This window comes from Ambystoma mexicanum, chromosome 2p (genome assembly GCF_040938575.1).
Source record: "Ambystoma mexicanum isolate Mex_15411 chromosome 2p, UKY_AmexF1_1, whole genome shotgun sequence".
Classification (NCBI taxonomy): domain Eukaryota; kingdom Metazoa; phylum Chordata; class Amphibia; order Caudata; family Ambystomatidae; genus Ambystoma; species Ambystoma mexicanum.
In genome coordinates this window covers 1406419228-1406438514 of record NC_090923.1, presented here as the reverse complement: position 1 = coordinate 1406438514, position 19287 = coordinate 1406419228, and the positions used below count along the sequence as shown (strand labels likewise).

Genomic DNA, 19287 nt, shown 5'->3' with positions numbered 1-19287 from the left:
AAGCGTTGGGCCCACCACGCCAGGCAGGAGGCCATGGCAGCGGAGGGCGCCTTCAGCGATGGCAGCGACGCCGTACTTTCGGACGGTGAGGGCATTATGGCGTCGAAAGACAGCAGGCAAGCGCAGGTCCCCGACCTCGGAAGGTCGTCCGGCAGGGCGGCTATGGGGAAGACCCCCGGCGACGCAAGCGCTACACACCTAACACACACTAAACACACTAAGACCAACCGGACCTCGACGACGTCGACTTCCCGGAAAGAGGCACAAAAAGAACGGTCCGACTCGGTGTCCTCCGGGCGCTCTCGATCGAGATCACCTCACGACGCAAGGCAATCATCCACTCTTGCCAAGAGTGCCTCGCTACACACATTAACGGAAGTTCGATCGTCGGGAGACGAAGACGACTTCCACCCCCACGCCGCGCTCCAAGATACCGAGACCGCGGTTAACACCAGTGAGGCCCCACGCCCGAAGCACACAGATACCTCTCCAGACCCTCGGCGCCAGGCGTCGAAAGTCTCTGGGGCCTCCAAGGGACAGGGAAAACATTTTTCCACGCACGGGGAGGGGGGGAAACAGCGTAAAGCACAGCCTTCCACTCCTGTAAAGCCATCCTCTCACCCTAGGCAGACAAGCAAACACAAGTCTACCCTGGAAAAGTCCCATAAATCAGCACCTACTAAAGTAATACCCTGTTCCAGGGAATGGTCCAGTGAAGACATAGACAGGGTTATGTCTAGAATGTCGTCCTTGGCTGATTTTTATGATAAGAACCCAGAACATTTTCTTTCATATAACCCTCAAGGGGCCACACCCTCAGGCTCCTCCGATCCTATCCCGCTAAGTAAAAAGCCCCGGTTCGAAAGACCTGAACCCTTCGACGTTCAGCCTTACTCCACTCCATATTCTACTCCACTCCCCAGTTACCAGGGACAAGTTTTCCCTGAAGAGGACCAGGAGTTTGAAATTATGGAAGAACAAACCGGGACAGATTACTATGCAGATGATGAAGACCTGGAGGAGGGAGAAGATGAGCAGGAAATTTACAGAATAGATTCCCCAGTACAAAGCGAAGCCCCAGTTACCGACTCTCCAGTTGATAACCAGCCCCTCCTTAACGAGGTTCTCGCTCGAGCAGCGGAACATTTCCACATCGACACCCACGGTGTACAGGAGGAAAGGGACTTCGCGGAGGAGTTTGTAGGAGAGAGGAGACCGGTCGCTCAGACCATCCCTATCCTCAAATCCATCCAACGAAGAATAGATCCTTCCCTGGTGAATCCTAACCTCACCAGAGCTGTCAACCCCAGAATTGAAAAGATTTTCCGGGCAGCCCAGTCTGACCCTCTGTATATAAGGGGACATCTTAAACCAGATTCCCTAGTGGTTACCAACACTAGAAAAAGGGCTGGCACGCCCTTATCTTCATCAGAAGCTCCTCCCGACAAGGAGAGCAAAAAACTTTACGGGTTTGGCAGGAAGGTAGCCTCAACGTCCGCCTACCAAGCAAGGATTGCGAATTCCACCACCCTGTTGGCTAGTTACAACTGCCATCAATGGGAAGAAGTCGCGGCGCTCATTGCCTCTGCTCCAGAACCGTTAAAGGGCCAGCTGGCTCGAATCTCGGCAGAGGGGAGAGCCGTGTCTGGTTGCATTTTAAAAGCAACTTTCGACGCCGCGGACAACGCAGGGAGATTGATAGCAGAAGGTACTGTTATCAAGAGACATGCGTGGTTACGGCAGTCGGGATTCAAGACAGAAACCCAGGCTTCTTTAATAGACAAGCCAGTGGAACCCGACCTATTGTTTGGGAAAGCGGTCGAAGACGCACTTAAAAATGCCAAAGATGAATATGAGACTCTCAAATCCCTTGGCCAGCTTACCAACAAACCCCCTAACCAGAGGGGGAACAGTAATTTTCGTCGCCCACGCGGCCAAAATTCGCAAAGAGGCAACTATGCCCAGGGACAGGGTACACAATGGAATAACAACCAGCAGTCTACCCAGAGTTACGGCAGGGGTAACAAGAGAGGTCGTGGAAGAGGCAGAGGCAGCCCCAACAAGGGAGGTGGCACGCCCCCACCAAAACAGTGACGCTCAGTCAAGGTCCCTTGTCACGCAACCCCAGTAGGGGGACGCATTTCCACCTTCACCCAGGCTTGGGAAGGGATCACCTCAGACAGATGGGTGCTGTCAACAGTATCCGCAGGATATTGTATAGAACTACTGCAGCGTCCCCGGAACCATCCTCCACGACAAAGAGTGCACTCCCTAGAGCATCAGAGGATCCTTCTCGAGGAGATCGCCACTCTGCTAGAAAAGGACGTGATAGAACTCGTCCCAGGACACCAGGTAAACAAGGGTATCTATTCAACTTACTTCCTTGTGCCAAAGAAAGATTTGACAATGCGCCCAGTATTGGACTTACGGCCTGCCAACAAGTATGTCGAGCCCCAAAAATTCCGTATGACCACGCTACAAGAGGTAATCCCCCTCCTAAAAAAGGGGGATTACATGGCAACCTTGGATATGAAAGATGCTTATTTTCATATTTCCATGCTCCCAGCGCACAGAAAGTACTTGCGCTTCAAGGTGGACAGTCGCCACTACCAATTCAAGGTACTGCCCTTCGGGATAGCTTCAGCACCAAGGGTATTCACCAAGGTACTGGCGGTGGCAGCTGCACACCTACGCAGGGAGGCAATCCCGGTGTACCCTTATCTGGACGACTGGCTCATAACGGGGGAAACCCCAGGAATTTGCAGGTCAAACATTCAGAGGACTATCGACCTCCTCCACGAATTAGGCTTCTCTATCAACGAGAAAAAGTCAAGTCTGGTGCCAAGCACCTCAAAACAGTTTCTAGGAGCTATCCTAGATACTCAGAAAGGATTGACCTTCCCTTCGGAAGAGAGAATTCGGAATATACTTCTGCAAATTCCGCATTATCAGTCAGGTCAACAGATAACAGTACGCAAAGCTATGCGGTTACTGGGCATGATGGCGTCATGCATTTACCTGGTCCCCCACGCGCGTCTGCGCATGCGTCCCATGCAGGAATGGTTGGCGAAACAGTGGTCTCAGGCAAGTGGTCAGTGGGACGATCTAGTGGTCGTTTTGCCAACACTCGTACAGAGCCTACACTGGTGGACAAGAGAGAATCTCGCAAATGGGAAACCCTTTTACGATCCCGAAGTACAAGCCGTGGTGACTACAGATGCATGCCTGACTGGGTGGGGAGCTCACCATCTCCACCACACAGCTCAGGGTCTCTGGTCTCACTCAGTAGCCAAGAACCACATCAATCTGCTAGAGCTTCTGGCAGTATTCCGAGCGCTAAAGGCGTTCGAGCCCCATCTACTGAACTTGTAGGTGCAGATCAGGACGGACAGCACGACAGCCATGTTCTATCTGAACAAGCAAGGGGGGACTCGTTCGCCAAATCTGTCCAAGCTTGCCCAGAAAATATGGATATGGGCACTCAGACGGAACATCTTCCTGTCATCGCAACATGTTCCAGGGGAGTTCAATTCCCTAGCGGATGCTCTAAGCAGAGACTCCCTCCCAGAAGAACACGAATGGGTCCTTCACAGAGACGTAGTAGAAGATCTCTTCTCTCAGTGGGGTTTCCCCACTATAGACCTATTTGCCACAAGCGAAAACAAACAATGCCCAGGATTTGCATCCAGGTTCCCCCAGCCGGACTCCCAAGGGAATGCCCTGTGGATGAACTGGTCAGGGATGTTTGCGTACGCTTTTCCACCAACTCCTCTCATCAGGAAGGTGGTGTACAAGATGAACAAGGAATCGATGACGCTCATCCTAGTTGCTCCCATGTGGGCGAGACAACCATGGTTTCCACACCTACGCAGGATGGCGGTGTGCGAGCCCATCAGACTCCCAGCCTGGTACAACCTACTGTCCCAGCAACAGGGTCAAACAGTGCATCAGGAACCCAACTCTATGAACCTAGCAGCATGGCTCCTGAAGTCATAGAGTTTGGACATCTCAAATTACCACAGAGGTGTATGGACATTCTAAAGGAGTCCAGGAAACCAAATACAAGGCACTGTTACTTTGATAAGTGGAAAAGATTCGTTATCTGGTGCCAGAATAAACAAATCAACCCGGTTGATTGCACTCCTTCCAACGTTGTGACATACATGCTCCACCTGCTGGATGCAGGGTTGGTTTTTAACTCGCTGAAAGTACACCTGGCAGCCCTCTCGGCTTACACCACATCCCATAACAAGGTCTCGTGGTGGAAAGTACCAGTGGTTAAAGCCTTCATGGAAGGAGTAAAGAGACTTCACCCTCCTATTTCGAACCCACCGCCAGGATGGGACCTCAACGTGGTGCTAGCTAAGCTCATGGGACCCCCATTCGAACCCATGCATAAAAGTAGTCTCAAACACCTGACTTATAAAACGGCCTTCTTAGTAGCCATTACCTCCATAAGAAGGGTCAGTGAAATTCAGGCTCTGTCAGTGCAGAATCCTTTCTTTACTATCCACAAGGACAAACTGGTTTTACGCACACACCCTAGGTTCTCACCTAAATTCATATCCAAGTTCCATGTAAACCAGTCCATCGAGCTTCCGGCTTTCTTCCAAAACCCGCAAAGCTCGGCTGAGGTGAAACTACACACCCTAGATGTGCGTAGGGCGGTCCTATACTATGTAAATAAAACCAGACCGCTAAGGAAAACAGATCAACTGTTTGTCTCCGTAGCTACAGGCAAAGAGGGGGATCGCGTCTCTAAGGGCGCTATCTCGAAGTGGATTATCAACTGTATACAGCTGTGTTACTCTCTTTCTGAAAAGACTCTGCCTTTTACGCCAAGGGCCCACTCTACTAGAGGCTTTGGTGCCACTCTGGCTTTCATTGCAAATGTTCCCCTCGACACCATTTGCAAAGCAGCTACTTGGAGCTCTATTCACACTTTTACTCAGCATTACTGCATTGACACTCATTCCAAGACAGATACACAAGTGGGACAAGCGGTTCTAAGACACCTGTTTGCTCATGACCCTTCTCACATCCCACCTCCTTCTTCTGGTACTGCTCGCTAATCTATGCACAGCATGTGATCTAAGCAGATTCCACAAGCCTCAGAAGGGATACATTACTCACCGTAATCGTATTTCTGATGCTTGTATCTGCTTAGATTCACATGCGACCCACCCTTCCTCCCCTCCGAGAGAAGGCGCATGATTACTTGTAGTCTTACCTTTCTGTCTATCTGCTTGGATTATCTGTACTCACGCTACTCCTCATGCTTCCTCATGTTGGAAAAAAAAGTACAATCTGAGGATCCTAGACGCGTGAGGGATCTTGGGTACAGTGGACGTCACACTAGGGATAGTATTACTGGCACGCCTGTGTCGACGCCCATTTTCGACTTTCGAAAAACAAACTGTAATACTCCGCAGCTTCCACTAGATGTCGGCCTATGCACAGCATGTGAATCTAAGCAGATACAAGCATCAGAAATACGATTACGGTGAGTAATGTATCCCATATCTAAGCGCAGCACACAGACTATAGCCTCGCTTCTCTTTGCTAGAAGCCTTGAGAGGCATTGTGAAAGCATTAAGACCAAAGAAGGGTCCAGACTGCTAGTGTATCCTGGAAAACCATTCCCATGAGAACCTTTGCTATGTTGGACTAGGAAAAGATGTTTAAGAATAGGATTTATGGACCTTTTTGTGTTTTTTTGCTACTTGATTGAACATTTTGTGTTGTAGTATTGCGTAGATGGGACGTTAAGGATTTACGCTTGGGGTTTGAACTATCTGTTGTCCACCTTCTCATAATACAGTTATAGACCAGGGAGTCCCTGGAGGGACACAGACATATTAGACCATTCAAGATTTCACTTCCACCATAGGAGGAGGCAGATCGTGGAAAAGGTTCACTTTACGTTGGCCCTTTTACGGCATTGCCTTGATTTAGATACTCTATTTCAGTTATATACTCCATGAGTCCATATAAGCATTTGTGCCAACCCTTATTCTGACAAATACACCAATAAAACCACTTGGTTGAATCCTAAACTTCTGTTCTCAAGTGTATCTTCGTTGATGCTTTCCCACAATGTGTTTACCTTTGCACACTTAGTACGGTACAGGTAAGATCAACTATGTGCTAGGGTGCAGCTTGAGTAAGACACTGGACCTCATTATGAGTCCGGCGGTAACTGAGGCGGTAAAACCGCCTGGTTACCGCCTGACTCGTATTACCATTCCGCCTCCGTGATTCCCGGAATTACCGGGGCATTACAACCCCGGTTTCCCGGGAATCACGGAGGCGGAATGGTGTTAATCCCCATTGCCAGTGAGTCCTTTGGGACTCAATGGGAATGGGGATCATGGAAACACCGGCAGCATCTCGTAATGCTGCCGGTGTTTCCTCGTCCGCCTGCAGGCGGGCGGTGTTAAACCCGCCAGATCAGACCTGGCGGGAACATCACCTCACGCCTGCAAGAGTTGTGATCGCCCGGCATGGAAACAACGGTGGCGGCGGGTTTACCGCCGCCGTTGTTTCCATACCAGGGGATTTGTAATGAGGCCCACTGACTTTTTAACACATGTGGGCAACATGATCAACAAAATGTAGCAATTATGAGAGTACATCTTTGAGTTGATACTCAAGGGTAATCTACGGAATTCAACTCTTCAGCTTCCTAATATGGAGAGATGGTAGGGTGCGGGGCAAGGCATTCATAGCCCTTGTTTGTCCAGTCAAGATTGTACCGGTCAACGACAGACCTCTAGTGTAAGGGAGTTTCCAACTAGCTAGCAGGAGTGCTGAATGATCAAACAAATCAATGCAACAGTGAGGGAGAGGGCCGTTTGTGAAATAATTAGATGCAATTCTCTCCCCTTGTTATATTTAGAATAACGACAATTTTGAATGAGTATAAATAGTCTTGTATATAACAGCCAATTTTACAAGATCGATTTCTCGAATATGAATTCAAATCGCCTAAATATGAAGTGACCTGTGCTCGTAAGACATCAAATCCAATGCCTGCTCCAAGAATAGAATATGATTATCTGGTGGACGTTAAAAATTATATTAAAATAATTGGACTTTACAGATAACTCAGTTTGTGCAGTTAAGAAATTCTACTCCACTTACTGTTTTAAGACGATCTGCAAATGTTCATATCCTGAAGGAACCTGAGTTTGAGAGATATGCTGTGAATAATTATTGAACAGTGGATCAGTTATACATAAAACATCAAAACCCGCTCCCAGAATAAAATCTGCAGCATCAAAAGTGTGTAGAATAGTTTTGCTGATGGCAACATCTAAGGATTATTTTTCAATGTTGCAATGATATTTGAGTCAATTTAATGAGTGATCTAGTCGAGAAAACTAAGCCAGATGATGTATTTTGAATTTTGGTGTCTCTGGGTCAGATGTACTGTGATGCTTGTAGCCACTTGAGTGGTAGTACTGAAGACCTTAGGAGAATGCACATGCTTAAAAATGCATTGACATGCATCAACACACCTGTGTATTGGTTAGACTTAGTTGGAACTGAAAGTTCACTCCCATTTTCAGCACCACTAGAGGGGTGAGATATGGGTGTGCTCTTTCTTGCCCCTTCCTTTTCAACCTGTAAACTAGGGACCTCGACTAGACTCAGAAATCGGGTACCTCCCTGTATGAGTAACTGGCATATGCTGATTTTGCTGCTAGGAAACTGAAAGCTCTCAAGTTTATAGATCCCTGTCTGTTCATATATGACTGAGTGAGACTATGATAAATTCTTCAAAATGTTCTACTATGCGCAGATGGGCCTGTGTTCCACTTTCTTTATCTGAAAGGTAACAAGTGGGAACACATTTAAGAATCCAACTGTTTGAATTGCACTAAACTGCACACTTATCTCTCATTTTCCAGCTGAAACTAGAAAATGTACTAGTCTCCGGATATCAACCTCTACATGGCAATGGGGAAGTAGATTATTGTGCTGCGACAGTGCATTCTCTGCAAAAAGTAGTCTTTAAGTCTACAGCTGCCCCTCCTGCACACATTTCGATAAATGCATAATCTTAATTGAGCAGTCATTTGTAGGGTTGCGTTGGAGGTTAGGCCCAGTACCAGTCATTTTCTTTTGATCGAAGAGGAACTATGCAGACCTAAAACGTTTTCCAGGTTTTACTTTTCATTTTATGACCAAAAGCTGTAAAATGCATAAAAGGATCCAAGCTGGAGCCAGTTCATGTAAATTATGCAGGATAATATTCTGTAAATCTCAGAAGAGGCCTAAAAACGTTTTTAAAGTATTTTGATGTATAACAAATGGAATATAAATGGAAGGACATGGCTTTTGTAAGAACATAATCACTCGTACGTACAACATGTAAGAGTTGAGCAGAGTTATTTTATTTGGTCAGTGCAGACGCTATTGGAATATAAATCTTTTTGAGCAAATGACTTGGTTTACAGTATACTGCCTATCATATTTTATATTTAGCTCGAATCTAACCCCTAAAACATCAAATGTGTACTGGTGATCACTATATTCTAAGCGCACATTTAAGAGTTGGTGCATCTTTGCCATAATGTGGCAACGTCTAATTTTCCAAGACTGCACAACTGAGCTACTTTCATAATTTTTCAGTGACATGCACTTGGATTTAACCTCTGAGAAAACCACAAAGAAATGGTAAGAAACATTTCTCGTAACACAATTTGGACTTTGCATTTAATTCTTCCTTATGCCTTGGACGTTCCTTGGCTCCAGTAGTAGCCTTGCCTCCCAGCCCATGTGTTCCTTTCTTTTAAAAATGAGCAGCCTTGTGGAATATTGTAAATTAGCTGGTTCTCTATTCTGCATTACCCCCATAGCAATGGTAACACATGCTGCGCCTACAGAATAGATTAAAATGGCTACTGCAGATAGAAAAAAGGGACCTTGCACTAGCGAGGGAAGGAGGGGCAGTTGCTAATTTTGCTGCAAAGTTGTGAGGCACGACCATATCTCATGCATTGGAAGTTTTCAAGGGCCAAGCAATCCCAGTGGCAACCTGTGGAACGGAGATCTTGGGCTATTGTAACATTTCTTGCCTTAAAACCAGGGAAAATAATATACTAAAAGACTTACTGAGCCTTCCCTATAGCGCCCTCTCAGCCCTACCAAAGCTCGAATTAGGCATCACAGATGGTCAATACAATAAACCACTTCTATATTGGCTAAGGTTGTGCACTACATATGAATTGCGAATTTACTGTGACAGCTTCTGCGATATACTAGAAACACCAGGAGGCAAGTCCCTTTGATGGTTTACATTTGTAAAAATAAGTTCTTGACAATAGGTCCTCCATTTATTTATTTTTTGGGGTTGACCGCTGTAAATTTTGGAAAACATCTGACGTGATCTTCATTTAATATTTTAACAATTGGATTTTAAAAGGGCAATTGAACACATGTTCTCGAATGAAATACTATTTTGGTCCAGAGAAATACATTATTACCTATATCTGAAATATCGGAAAGCATTCACAAAGTTCCAACTAGCGATCATCCGACTTCCAAAAGTTAATAACCAGTGTGGCATTGGGCGTTCATCAAAATGCCATTATTGTAAAGTTTGGGACGAAGAGAAGTACCATTTTTTTATTGTTTACGTGTCCATTGTATGATACTATCGGAACCAAGTGACTTACACCAATATTGAATCTACTTGGCATTAGGTGTAGGAGAGCTGCTCATATTTTATTTAAAACTAATTAATACATTCTTATTTTTGATGTTATGAGTGCTTTTTTAACCAACTCGCTGTCTTGTAAGAAGGAATTCTTAAAAATCCAAGTGACTGAGATGGACATAATTTGCATGTATTTTAAATGAAAACTGGCAGAAGCAAGAGCTCCTTTCCCCTTGCCAAAGGCTCAGAACTTGTGGACGGGAATGGTGAGCTGATAAGCAGCAGAACCAAAGCAATGCAGTCTGCCAAGTGCAGCGTTGCTCATAGGTGGCCACACACACCATTGTTCACGCGCATCTGGGACATCTTGTCGTGTGACGCTTCTGCTGGAGCCGATTCGCCCATGCTCCGCTGTAAGCATTCAGAGCTTGCTCACTGCACCATTTTGAACAGAAGCCGGAAGAAGACAATGCCATGGCTCTGCAGTGTGATATAGTTTCCGGGGGAAATTCAAAGGGATGCCACTGGCTGCTGCTTCTCTTGGGAAAGTAAAGGGATGGGGGGTGGGAGGACAGCGTAAACTCATGCATGTAGTGGGGCCTCAGGTCTCACAGGCTCCAGGTAGCATGCTTCTGTTCTCTGCTGTTTGGCCATGCCCCTTCATTCCAATGCTTTAGGGAACAATTTATCTTTAGGAATACTGTGATTATGCAGATCGCAAATAGTTTGCTAGGCACCAACGTTTCAGTAAGTGTTACCTGACTCTGCACAGCATTGCATGTCAAGATACTTTTAACAAATGATACATTTAACAAGGTTCTGCAGGCTGGCAGCAGTGTTGTATCTCAGTTGTACTTGTGGTGCTGATAGGCCAACAACCTTCTGCAATTGTTCTTGTTTCCCCTTCAGGCTTTCAGATTCCAAAGCCAGAGGTGGTGTCCCAGATCGAGCGAGGAGAAGAGCCCTGTCCAAGCGCTGCTAAACGAAGGAAAACTAGTGAATCATCGTACCAGGAGCTTCTGGAGATTACAGCCAAGGGTAAGGTCATGACAGGAATTACCCTGTGGGGTTGCATTGTACTCTGCCCACTACATTATCTGGCATGCAAACTTTGTAATCTTATCGCCTACCCACTGTAAGGACTGTACTCCTGGGACCTGCTCACCAAAGTGCGCCTGAGGATTAGTTAGGTAAGCACAATATGCCATACCCTATACTGCAAAGACCAATTAAATGATATGCATGCAGGAAACATAAGTAGAGGGCAGTCACAGAAGGGAGAACCTCACTTGATTGACGTTTACAACTACAGATAAGGAACTAGCCTTAACACACGATTACCCAAACCTTACTTTTGAGTCCTCTATTTAAAGCAGCAAGTACTGTAATGGATGAACAGGGCAGTGAGGATTGTGCTGCATGCTTTGTCCATGGAGGACAAGGACAGGCCTTCAAGAGGCCAGCCTTGAAGGCGCAGGAAGACAGATTTCTACCAGACGATCCACAGGCACCTCAGGAAGTCAAGGGCACCATGTGACCTTCTTCTACTTCCCTCTCCCGTCAATTAGCTGACCAAACCTTGCCGTGCTGCTGGCCAATTTCCCACACATGAAGGAAGGCCAGGAAATGATACAAATGAGAGGCACCATGTAGGAGCAATACTTTGGAGAACCCTGGTACTAGAGCAGATGCAGCAATGTCTACAGATCAGCAATAACATGCAGGAGAAAATGATAAATGAATCCCATGAGCCAGATCAGGAGGTTATGGGGTGCAAAAGATGTCTCTGCAGGACAGGCATCTTCTACTCATTTGCAGACCCAAAAGACTCCCATCTGGCTCATAACGGTCTCAGCCCAAATGTGATGTACTTGCCATCCAGCCAAAGTCATAAAACTGCAGGCATCTCTTTGCATCTGCTTTTCACGTTGCTGGCAGATGGTGGAGATAAATGTTGGGCAAGCCGTGTTTCATGCCACAAAAGATGTCAGAGATGTATGTCAAGGGTATCCTTGCAACCACCCCCAGTCCTTTGTGTCGGGGCTGTCCAAACATCAACAATAAAATGCCATAAATGTTCTCTTCACCTTTAGAAGACAAAAGTTGTTGTATTAAAGGCTGTAACTTCTCTATGTGGAAGGGTCTTGGAGCGAATGCAGCTGCTGTCCCTAGGTAGAATTACTTCATAGCAGCAATGATGGAGAGAAAGGAGATTTAGATTGCTTTGCTGTTGAACACGCGTGAACATGTAAACAATTGATTGTAATTGGTTAGTTATAACACTTTTAATACCCAGAAGTTTCGAAGCGCGGACCCGGGGATCAAACCTGTGTTGCACCACATCGTCTTGTTTCCAAGGCGAGTGCGTTGCCCCCAAGCTATCCTCCCGAATTGCTGGTCATATGAAGCTTGGAGCTAGGGGTGCAACGCCAGGAATCGCTGGCGTTCACCTGCAAGTCATTTAACAGTAAAGAGTGTAATATGTCAGAATCAGGAGACCAACAACTCCTTGTATCTTGTGCTGAAATACTGTTATTTTGGTGCAAAGACTCTAGTCTAATCCTTCCACTCTGGTCCCTGTGGTAATAGAACAAGATTCCAAAAGGGTGCACATCAGGATGTCGTAGAAAAGGTTAACCTGTCCTCTGTCTATAAACATTTCTAGGCTTATCGTAACCCCACCACTACAAAGTAACAAAAAGTACAAAGAAAAACAGGGTTTCTGACCCACACTCCACTTTTTTGGCACATCACCAGGTAATGCTTCTGGGACTTCAGCCCATCTTACATTTACAAAACGTGTGCCCTAAAAGCCTCCTGTCGGTGGCATGAGAAAAAAAAGTATCTCTAGGCACCTGAGCTTGCTGTTCAATTCTGTATCAAACAGTCTCTTCCAATGTCCTTACATGACCAAACTCTCCGGGTTTGGTGTGGAACCCCTCTGGTTCCTGGCCCTACCTGGGGTCTCGGGTTTTACACCCCCCTTGTAGGGTCTTTACTCTCTCACCCCTGCTTGGGATGCTTGTTCTGTATCTTGGGTTCTTTGGGTTCTTGGCCCCTCTCGTGGTTTCTCGTCTCAAGTGATCATAGTTCAAGGGTGTTTATTGAACTTCAATGGGTTGGTTAAACACCTATCTAAACCTAAATCTAAGGATGGGAGCAAGCTACGACCATCAAATAATAATAACGCAGTCCTAGTGGAGTCTTTGTCAAAATAAAAGGGCCTATACTAAATACAAATGGTGTGGGATAACAAGATATGCAAAAGAAAAGTGTTTAAGAAATAATATGTCGGGCTAGATGAGCAGTTGGCTTTCCTTCTCCATGTTTTCAGCACGGGACAAAGCGGCATGTTCGAGCTTCGCACACACTCTGGCTTCTCTGCCACGAGGATACTGTTCAAAACATAGGTATCGGGCCCTTCTGTGCCAAAGTCTCTTTGCCATTCTAAGTCTCCTTAATGCACAGGGCCTGACGTAACAAGCACAAAATTCCCTTTCTTCCCAGGTTTTTCACATTCACAGGTTCTCAGGTTCACTATTCACCATGGGTCTCTCTCCTTCAGGTTCGGATCCCCTTTAGCACAATATTCACAATTGGTCTCCCTCAATTGGGCTCGCACCATGGATCTCCCTCCTTTGGGCTCGGACCCCTTAACGCAATGTACTCAATTGGTCTCCCTTCTTCGGGCTCGGACCGTTTAAAAATCGAAGACTTTCCATTGTGTGATGGATTTTACCTACATTGTTGCAGGACCACTTTGATTCACTTCATTTCTCACTTTCATCTATTACTTTCATCATTTTTAGCTGGACACCTTACAGAGACCTTGCGGTGCTGGACCATCACAGGTGTATGTGTCTTCTCTTAGTTCAAACATCCATCAGCTATTCATTTTTCTTGTGTCTTTCATCACATGCGTTACAAATCTTCCTTCTTGCGCACTTTATACAATGTTCCTGCTTACAACCTTGATTTCACCACAGACCGGCTTTGCATCGATTTTCCCCAACTCACCGGCTGTGTTAATCTTGCGGGCGCTGCTTTAATCTTGGAGCCAAGGACCGTACCACGGCGGCTGCTGCTCCTCCTCAACTCGATCAGTCATGCAGGAGGGCCCCTGGTATCTCCGACACACAATGTAGGATTCTTTCTTGTTTCCTGGCCGAAGGTAATGGTTTTCCACCAGAAAGGTCAATGGTATTTCCCTCCTGGTGCATCCTTCTTGGTTTACCGACTTTCTCCCCTCGTTCAGCTGCCGTCTCAAACACTGTTCCTTTGTGTACTCTGCCGCGCTCAGAGTGTGCTCTCGTGCTTTGCTTTTTATCCGTGTGGGGAAGCTTAATTGAAGTCAGGTGTGAGTAGTTGCCATGAATTGCCTGACCATAGTAGCGGGACATGTTGGGTACAGTGCTCGGGTGTGAGTCTGTTTTCTCTCTGAGCGGGCTGTCCGTGTGGAAGTGTTTGTGTAGGAAAGGGAAACCAGGGGGGTAGAGTTGCTAAATATCCTACCGGGTAGGATGGGGGCCAAGGTGTTAGAGGGAAGGGGATACCGCGTCTGGTCATCGGGCGTACCACTCCCCGTAGACCCCTCACCCAGGTGATCCTCCCACACTGGTCCCCCCCCAGGGTCTGGATCCAAAGGTGATGGCCGTGCCCTGGCCACCTGAGAGAGATTCTCGGGGTACTAGTGGGTGAGACACTGTCTGGTGTCACACACCCTGCTGTGGGGTATTCAGAATGTTGCCCCGTCTTGGGTAATGTGATGTGTAGGCCCCTTGTGAGCCCTTTTCATTCTCAACCCGGTTTGGGGTTTTCAGGTTCTTGAACCGTCTCTGGCTGTCTGATGACCCAGACCCTCTTGGGCCTTTTGTTTGCTCACCCTGGCTCGGGGGTCTCTTCAGGCCAGTCTGCTCACTTCCCGGTTCCTTGAACTTACCACATACCTGTCTCGTGGCGGTGATTTTCCTTGGGGAAGGGGGTCAGCACGGCTCCTGCTTCTCGATGGTCTTCCATGTCGGTGTGTGGGCTTCACTGCTTCCCATCCATTCCCAACGGGACTTTTTGGCGTTTGTTCCAACAGGCGCCAGTTGACACTGGTTCAGACGGTTGTGTCTCTTCTCAGTAGGGCAGGCTGAGCTTTTCTAGCTCTTGGCCTAGATGCAGGGAGCAGTGCTCTGCGGTCTTCCTTGCTACTACATGCTCCACACCATGTGTATGGGCTGGCGCCCACACTTGACTCGAAGGGGGGCGGGCCCTCCTCTGCGTCTTGGCTGCGCAGGTTTGCGTGCAGCACTACGGCTCGCTCTCTTGCTTTCCTTCATGCAGGTGTCACAGGGCCTTTATATCCATCTGGAGTGTTGTAACAGTACAAGGTCAGAAACCCAACCAGGTAAAACATTGGCACAGTCATTTGGCCCAACTCCCAAATAACCAATGAAGACAGGGACTTGCTGAGACAAGGGAATGTGACCCGTATCCCTGCTAAGGGACAGCCTATTCTGTAGGGGGAATCACCCTCCAGTGGGATCCAGGTTTACATGTCCCCTAGGGGGCTGTTGGGCGTAGTGTGCTCACCTAGCTACAAACTAATTGGCCTAGAGCACACCTATCTCTTGATATAGTAAATATTTTAGGATAGTTAGTAGGGTGCAGGGGAGAATACCAACCCTGACACTGGGTTGTCTAACAATGAAACAGCAGGTGTCCACAGACTTGTGGAACACTCCCGTCCCCTGCACACCCTAATGTTGTAATGACAACCACAAATTCATATGATTTTACCGTATTAAAACTTTATGTATTGATCTAATCATCAGTAAATTATATCATCCTTGAACAGGATTTTTTAATGCAAAAACACTTCAATAGAACCTGTCTGTAAATTTGTGACAAAATAATACAACTTCAAATCAATTAATCTTTATGTAAGTATTGACTGTTACTTCACAGTCCAATTCCATCAATGCTTCAAAGTTAAATTTATAGAATACAGGTAAACATTTGCACTTCATACAATCTCATAGTCCAACTTTTACAGTGGTAAGTGATGTTCCCCAAGTTTTTTAAGTGCAATAGACAGTTGATTATAAATGAATATACCATCGGGACCGGGATCAGATACCCATAGATACTATGATTTATTGCAGTTGTCTTTTTGAAAATCCTTGAGAAAGATCAGAGGGGCTCCAGAGTGAATTAAGTGTCATCTGACTAAGTTACACCAAATGAGTATGGTAAGGTTCTTTTTTCCCCCGAGTAGGGTAATAAACGGCAATCCCGTTATATTGACTAATGCAGCTGTGGTTGTAATTTTTTGAATTTAGAAGAGCAGCTACTTAGGATGTTGTTCATATTTACACGTTAACACATACAAGTAAGAGCGCCTTGATGGCTACTAACAGGAGGGGAGATTTCTTATAGCCACCTACATTACAGAAGCCAAATCCCTTATCTACTTTGGCCAGATCTAACCTTTTTTCAGGTAATTATGGATTTTTATTGAAATCACTGAGGAGATATATGCGGTTGCACTTTTATTATAAACATATCCCTCCTTTTTTACCTTTGAGACTTATAAACAGTCTTTCTTACCCTTTTTTTAGGATTGGGATCACAACACAAATCAAGTTGGCATTAGAGCCCTAAATAAAGAAAAAGTGAAAAGCGAAATCAGGTGATTAATTATGGATAACCGTCCAGTTATGACAGACGATATTGTTTGGTGTTGAAATTAGAAGGGGAGATACTTTCCCCGAAAGGCGTAGAGTATTGCACTTAAAAATCTTGGGGAACATCACTTACCACTGTAAAAGTTGGACTATGAGATTGTATGAAGTGCAACTGTTTACCTGTATTCTATACATTTAACTTTGAAGCATTGATGGAATTTGACTGTGAAGTAACAGTCAATACTTACATAAAGATTAATTGATTTGAAGTTGTATTATTTTGTCACAAATTTACAGAAAGGTTCTATTGAATTGTTTTTGCATTAAAAAATCCTGTTCAAGGATGATCTAATTTACTGATGATTAGATCATCAATACATAAAGTTTTAATACGGTAAAATCATATGGTTTTTGGTTGTCATTACAACATTAGGGTGTGCAGGGGACGGGAGTGTTCCACAAGTCTGTGGACACCTGCTGTTTCGTAGTGGGCTCACCTCCCCAGTCCCAAAGGGGGTGGCTCCCCTTGGGGAGAGGAGACAAATTCCCTGGATTTGTCACAGGTGCTGCATGGCATTTCCCTGGGCTTGATTTTAAAGGCACCCAACAAAAGATTCTGTCTCCAGTCAGTCCAAGGACGGTTCCAGAAGAAATGTCTTTTTGTTCTTCGAAGCCAGATGCCAGAGACAAGATGGGTCCTCCAGTTCTCGGAGGGTAAGGATGAAAAGAAGCAAGATGTTTATTGGCTCAGAGCCACATCCTATAAACTGCAAATTGACTCTGCTCACATGATTTTCAAAATTCTGCCTTCCAGTTTGGGAAGGATGTCTTTGAAATTGTATATGTGGCAGAAAAGTATAGAGTATCCTTTGTTAATGATAGTGCAGACTCTTCCCTCCTTTCCCCCTTTTCCGCTCTTTCCATTCGTAGGCCGTGTAACTGGAGCCAACAGTGGATTTCCAGAACTCACCTGGATGTCTGAGTCGAAGTCTGCAACAGAAATAGGACTAAGCTGCAGTTCCAATCATGAATAAAACTATTATGTTCCCTACTGGACTACCTCCGGTGCAACCAGAGACTCGAAGACGGTACTGGACAACCTGCAGCCCTCCGGATGTTTGGCCCTACCATTACCATCAGCCCTAGTCACAGTCGGCAGTGAGTGATCATGTGTCGGGAATTACGGGCACCATGGCCGTCTTGCACTGTGCTCCTACAGCTGTTACGGCAGAGAGTGTAGGCTGCCGTGGCGATTTGGACTACTAGCCCTAGGCCACCATACAAGCGACTCGAGGCGTCCACATGTCGGCAGACGCATCCGTGCTTACAGCGATAACCCGTTGCGTTGTGGCAGTGAGCTGAACACCCAAAAGGCTAGCAGTTCTGAGGATCGATGCTCGACAAACCCTCAGTGAGTCTCGTGCCTGCTTCTGACCTTACTTGCTTCTGGTCCTTATTCGCCTACCCCTGACCTGCCTTTGGACTTTCCCTTGCACTGTCCTGATTGTGTAGATTTGGTTTCTAACCCAGCATGACTGTTGACCTGCTTTTGGATTCCCTTCTTCTGATGCCCTGGTTGAATGGATTTATGGTTACCGACCCTGCATTTATTTCTTGATCTGGATTGCCCTCTACCTGTTGTTCTGGGCTGTCTTCCTGACCTCTCAAAGACTCCTTTCTGCTGCTTGTTGCCCTTATTGCATTACTTGCTTTGTACTCCTCCTATTTAGTTTCATCCTCATGCTGCCGGGAGTGCCCTTCGTTTTTTCATTCTTTTGCCTCATGCCACCCGGGGAGTGTTTCTCTGTATCACTGAACATTCATCCAGCATTGGTTCATGGTCATATCCTTAAGGTGAGCCTGTCTTTAGTGTCTTGGTACAAAGTGCTCTGCAAACCTCTACCTTAACATCATGAGAGTTATAGGCCTAAACATCTGGAGGGCCCTTGGTTGCCCACCACTGATCCAACGCTAGCACTTTATGCTCCGGTTGCACCAGCGCCTCTTGTTCAGCAGAATCACCGGTTTTGCATCATTAATCTGAAAGACTCCTTTCTGCACATCTATCTACCCCCCACCGAGATTCTTTCAGAAATTCCTGATGTGGAACAAGCATTGCCATTAAAGGATGCTTCATTTTGGACTCTGTACGGTACCTAACATTTCCCCCAAGCTAATGGCGGTGGGCATGTATCTTCATTGGCAAGGGACACGCATGAACCACCAGCCACACTACTGGCTTAATCAAGTAACATTTCAGTAAAGGACAGCTGCATCACTCTTGTCCCTAATTGGCCCCCCTATTTCAGTTGGGTCTTTTGTTGTATACCAAATAATCTGCTGTCTCACACACACCATTGTATTTGTTGCCATGATTTTTGACAATGCGTTTGGCTACGGAAGAGTGCCTTGCATCCATGCGGAATGTTTAGCCTACTCTGGATAACTTAAGTGAATGTCAAACAAGACTGATCTCTCCACATTAAACACTCTGTAGCGCACAGCAGTCTATTTTTTAGCCTTGAAGGCATTCGTTTATTTGCTGCAGTGCAAGATTTCTGGACATTACAGATAACATTGCATATATATTATGTGAACATGCTGCGAGGAATGCATTGCCTGCAGCGATTTGCCCTGGCATTGGAAGTGTGGCCCTGTTATCTAGATGATTACCATTTCGGTGCTTGCCGGTGTGGAGAATTATAGAGCAGATTGCTTGAGCATATTGAAACATTCCTCACACGAGGGAGAACTTCCCAATAAAATGGTGAGTTCTAGCTTTAGGGCCTACAGAGTGTTTTCTTTTAAATTTTAAATGCATGTCTTTTTATTTATGGTGCATACCAGACCAAGAACCAAGCCCCCCAACATGAGAGGCTTCCACACTGTATATCCAGAATTAAAACAAAATACACAGAGCTCATCTTGGAGCCTCCCTGACAGTTCTCTTTA

General features: G+C 46.0%; 1 protein-coding gene across 1 annotated transcript in view; it reads left to right on the top strand.

The window, feature by feature from the left end:
- LOC138567555 (uncharacterized) overlaps positions 1 to 19287 on the top strand; it is a 310480-nt gene that overhangs the window by 154487 nt on the left and 136706 nt on the right. The window contains exon 3 of the mRNA XM_069645890.1: positions 10574 to 10702. Coding sequence (XP_069501991.1) covers positions 10574 to 10702 — 129 coding nt within the window. The remainder of the gene's footprint in view (positions 1 to 10573; positions 10703 to 19287) is intronic.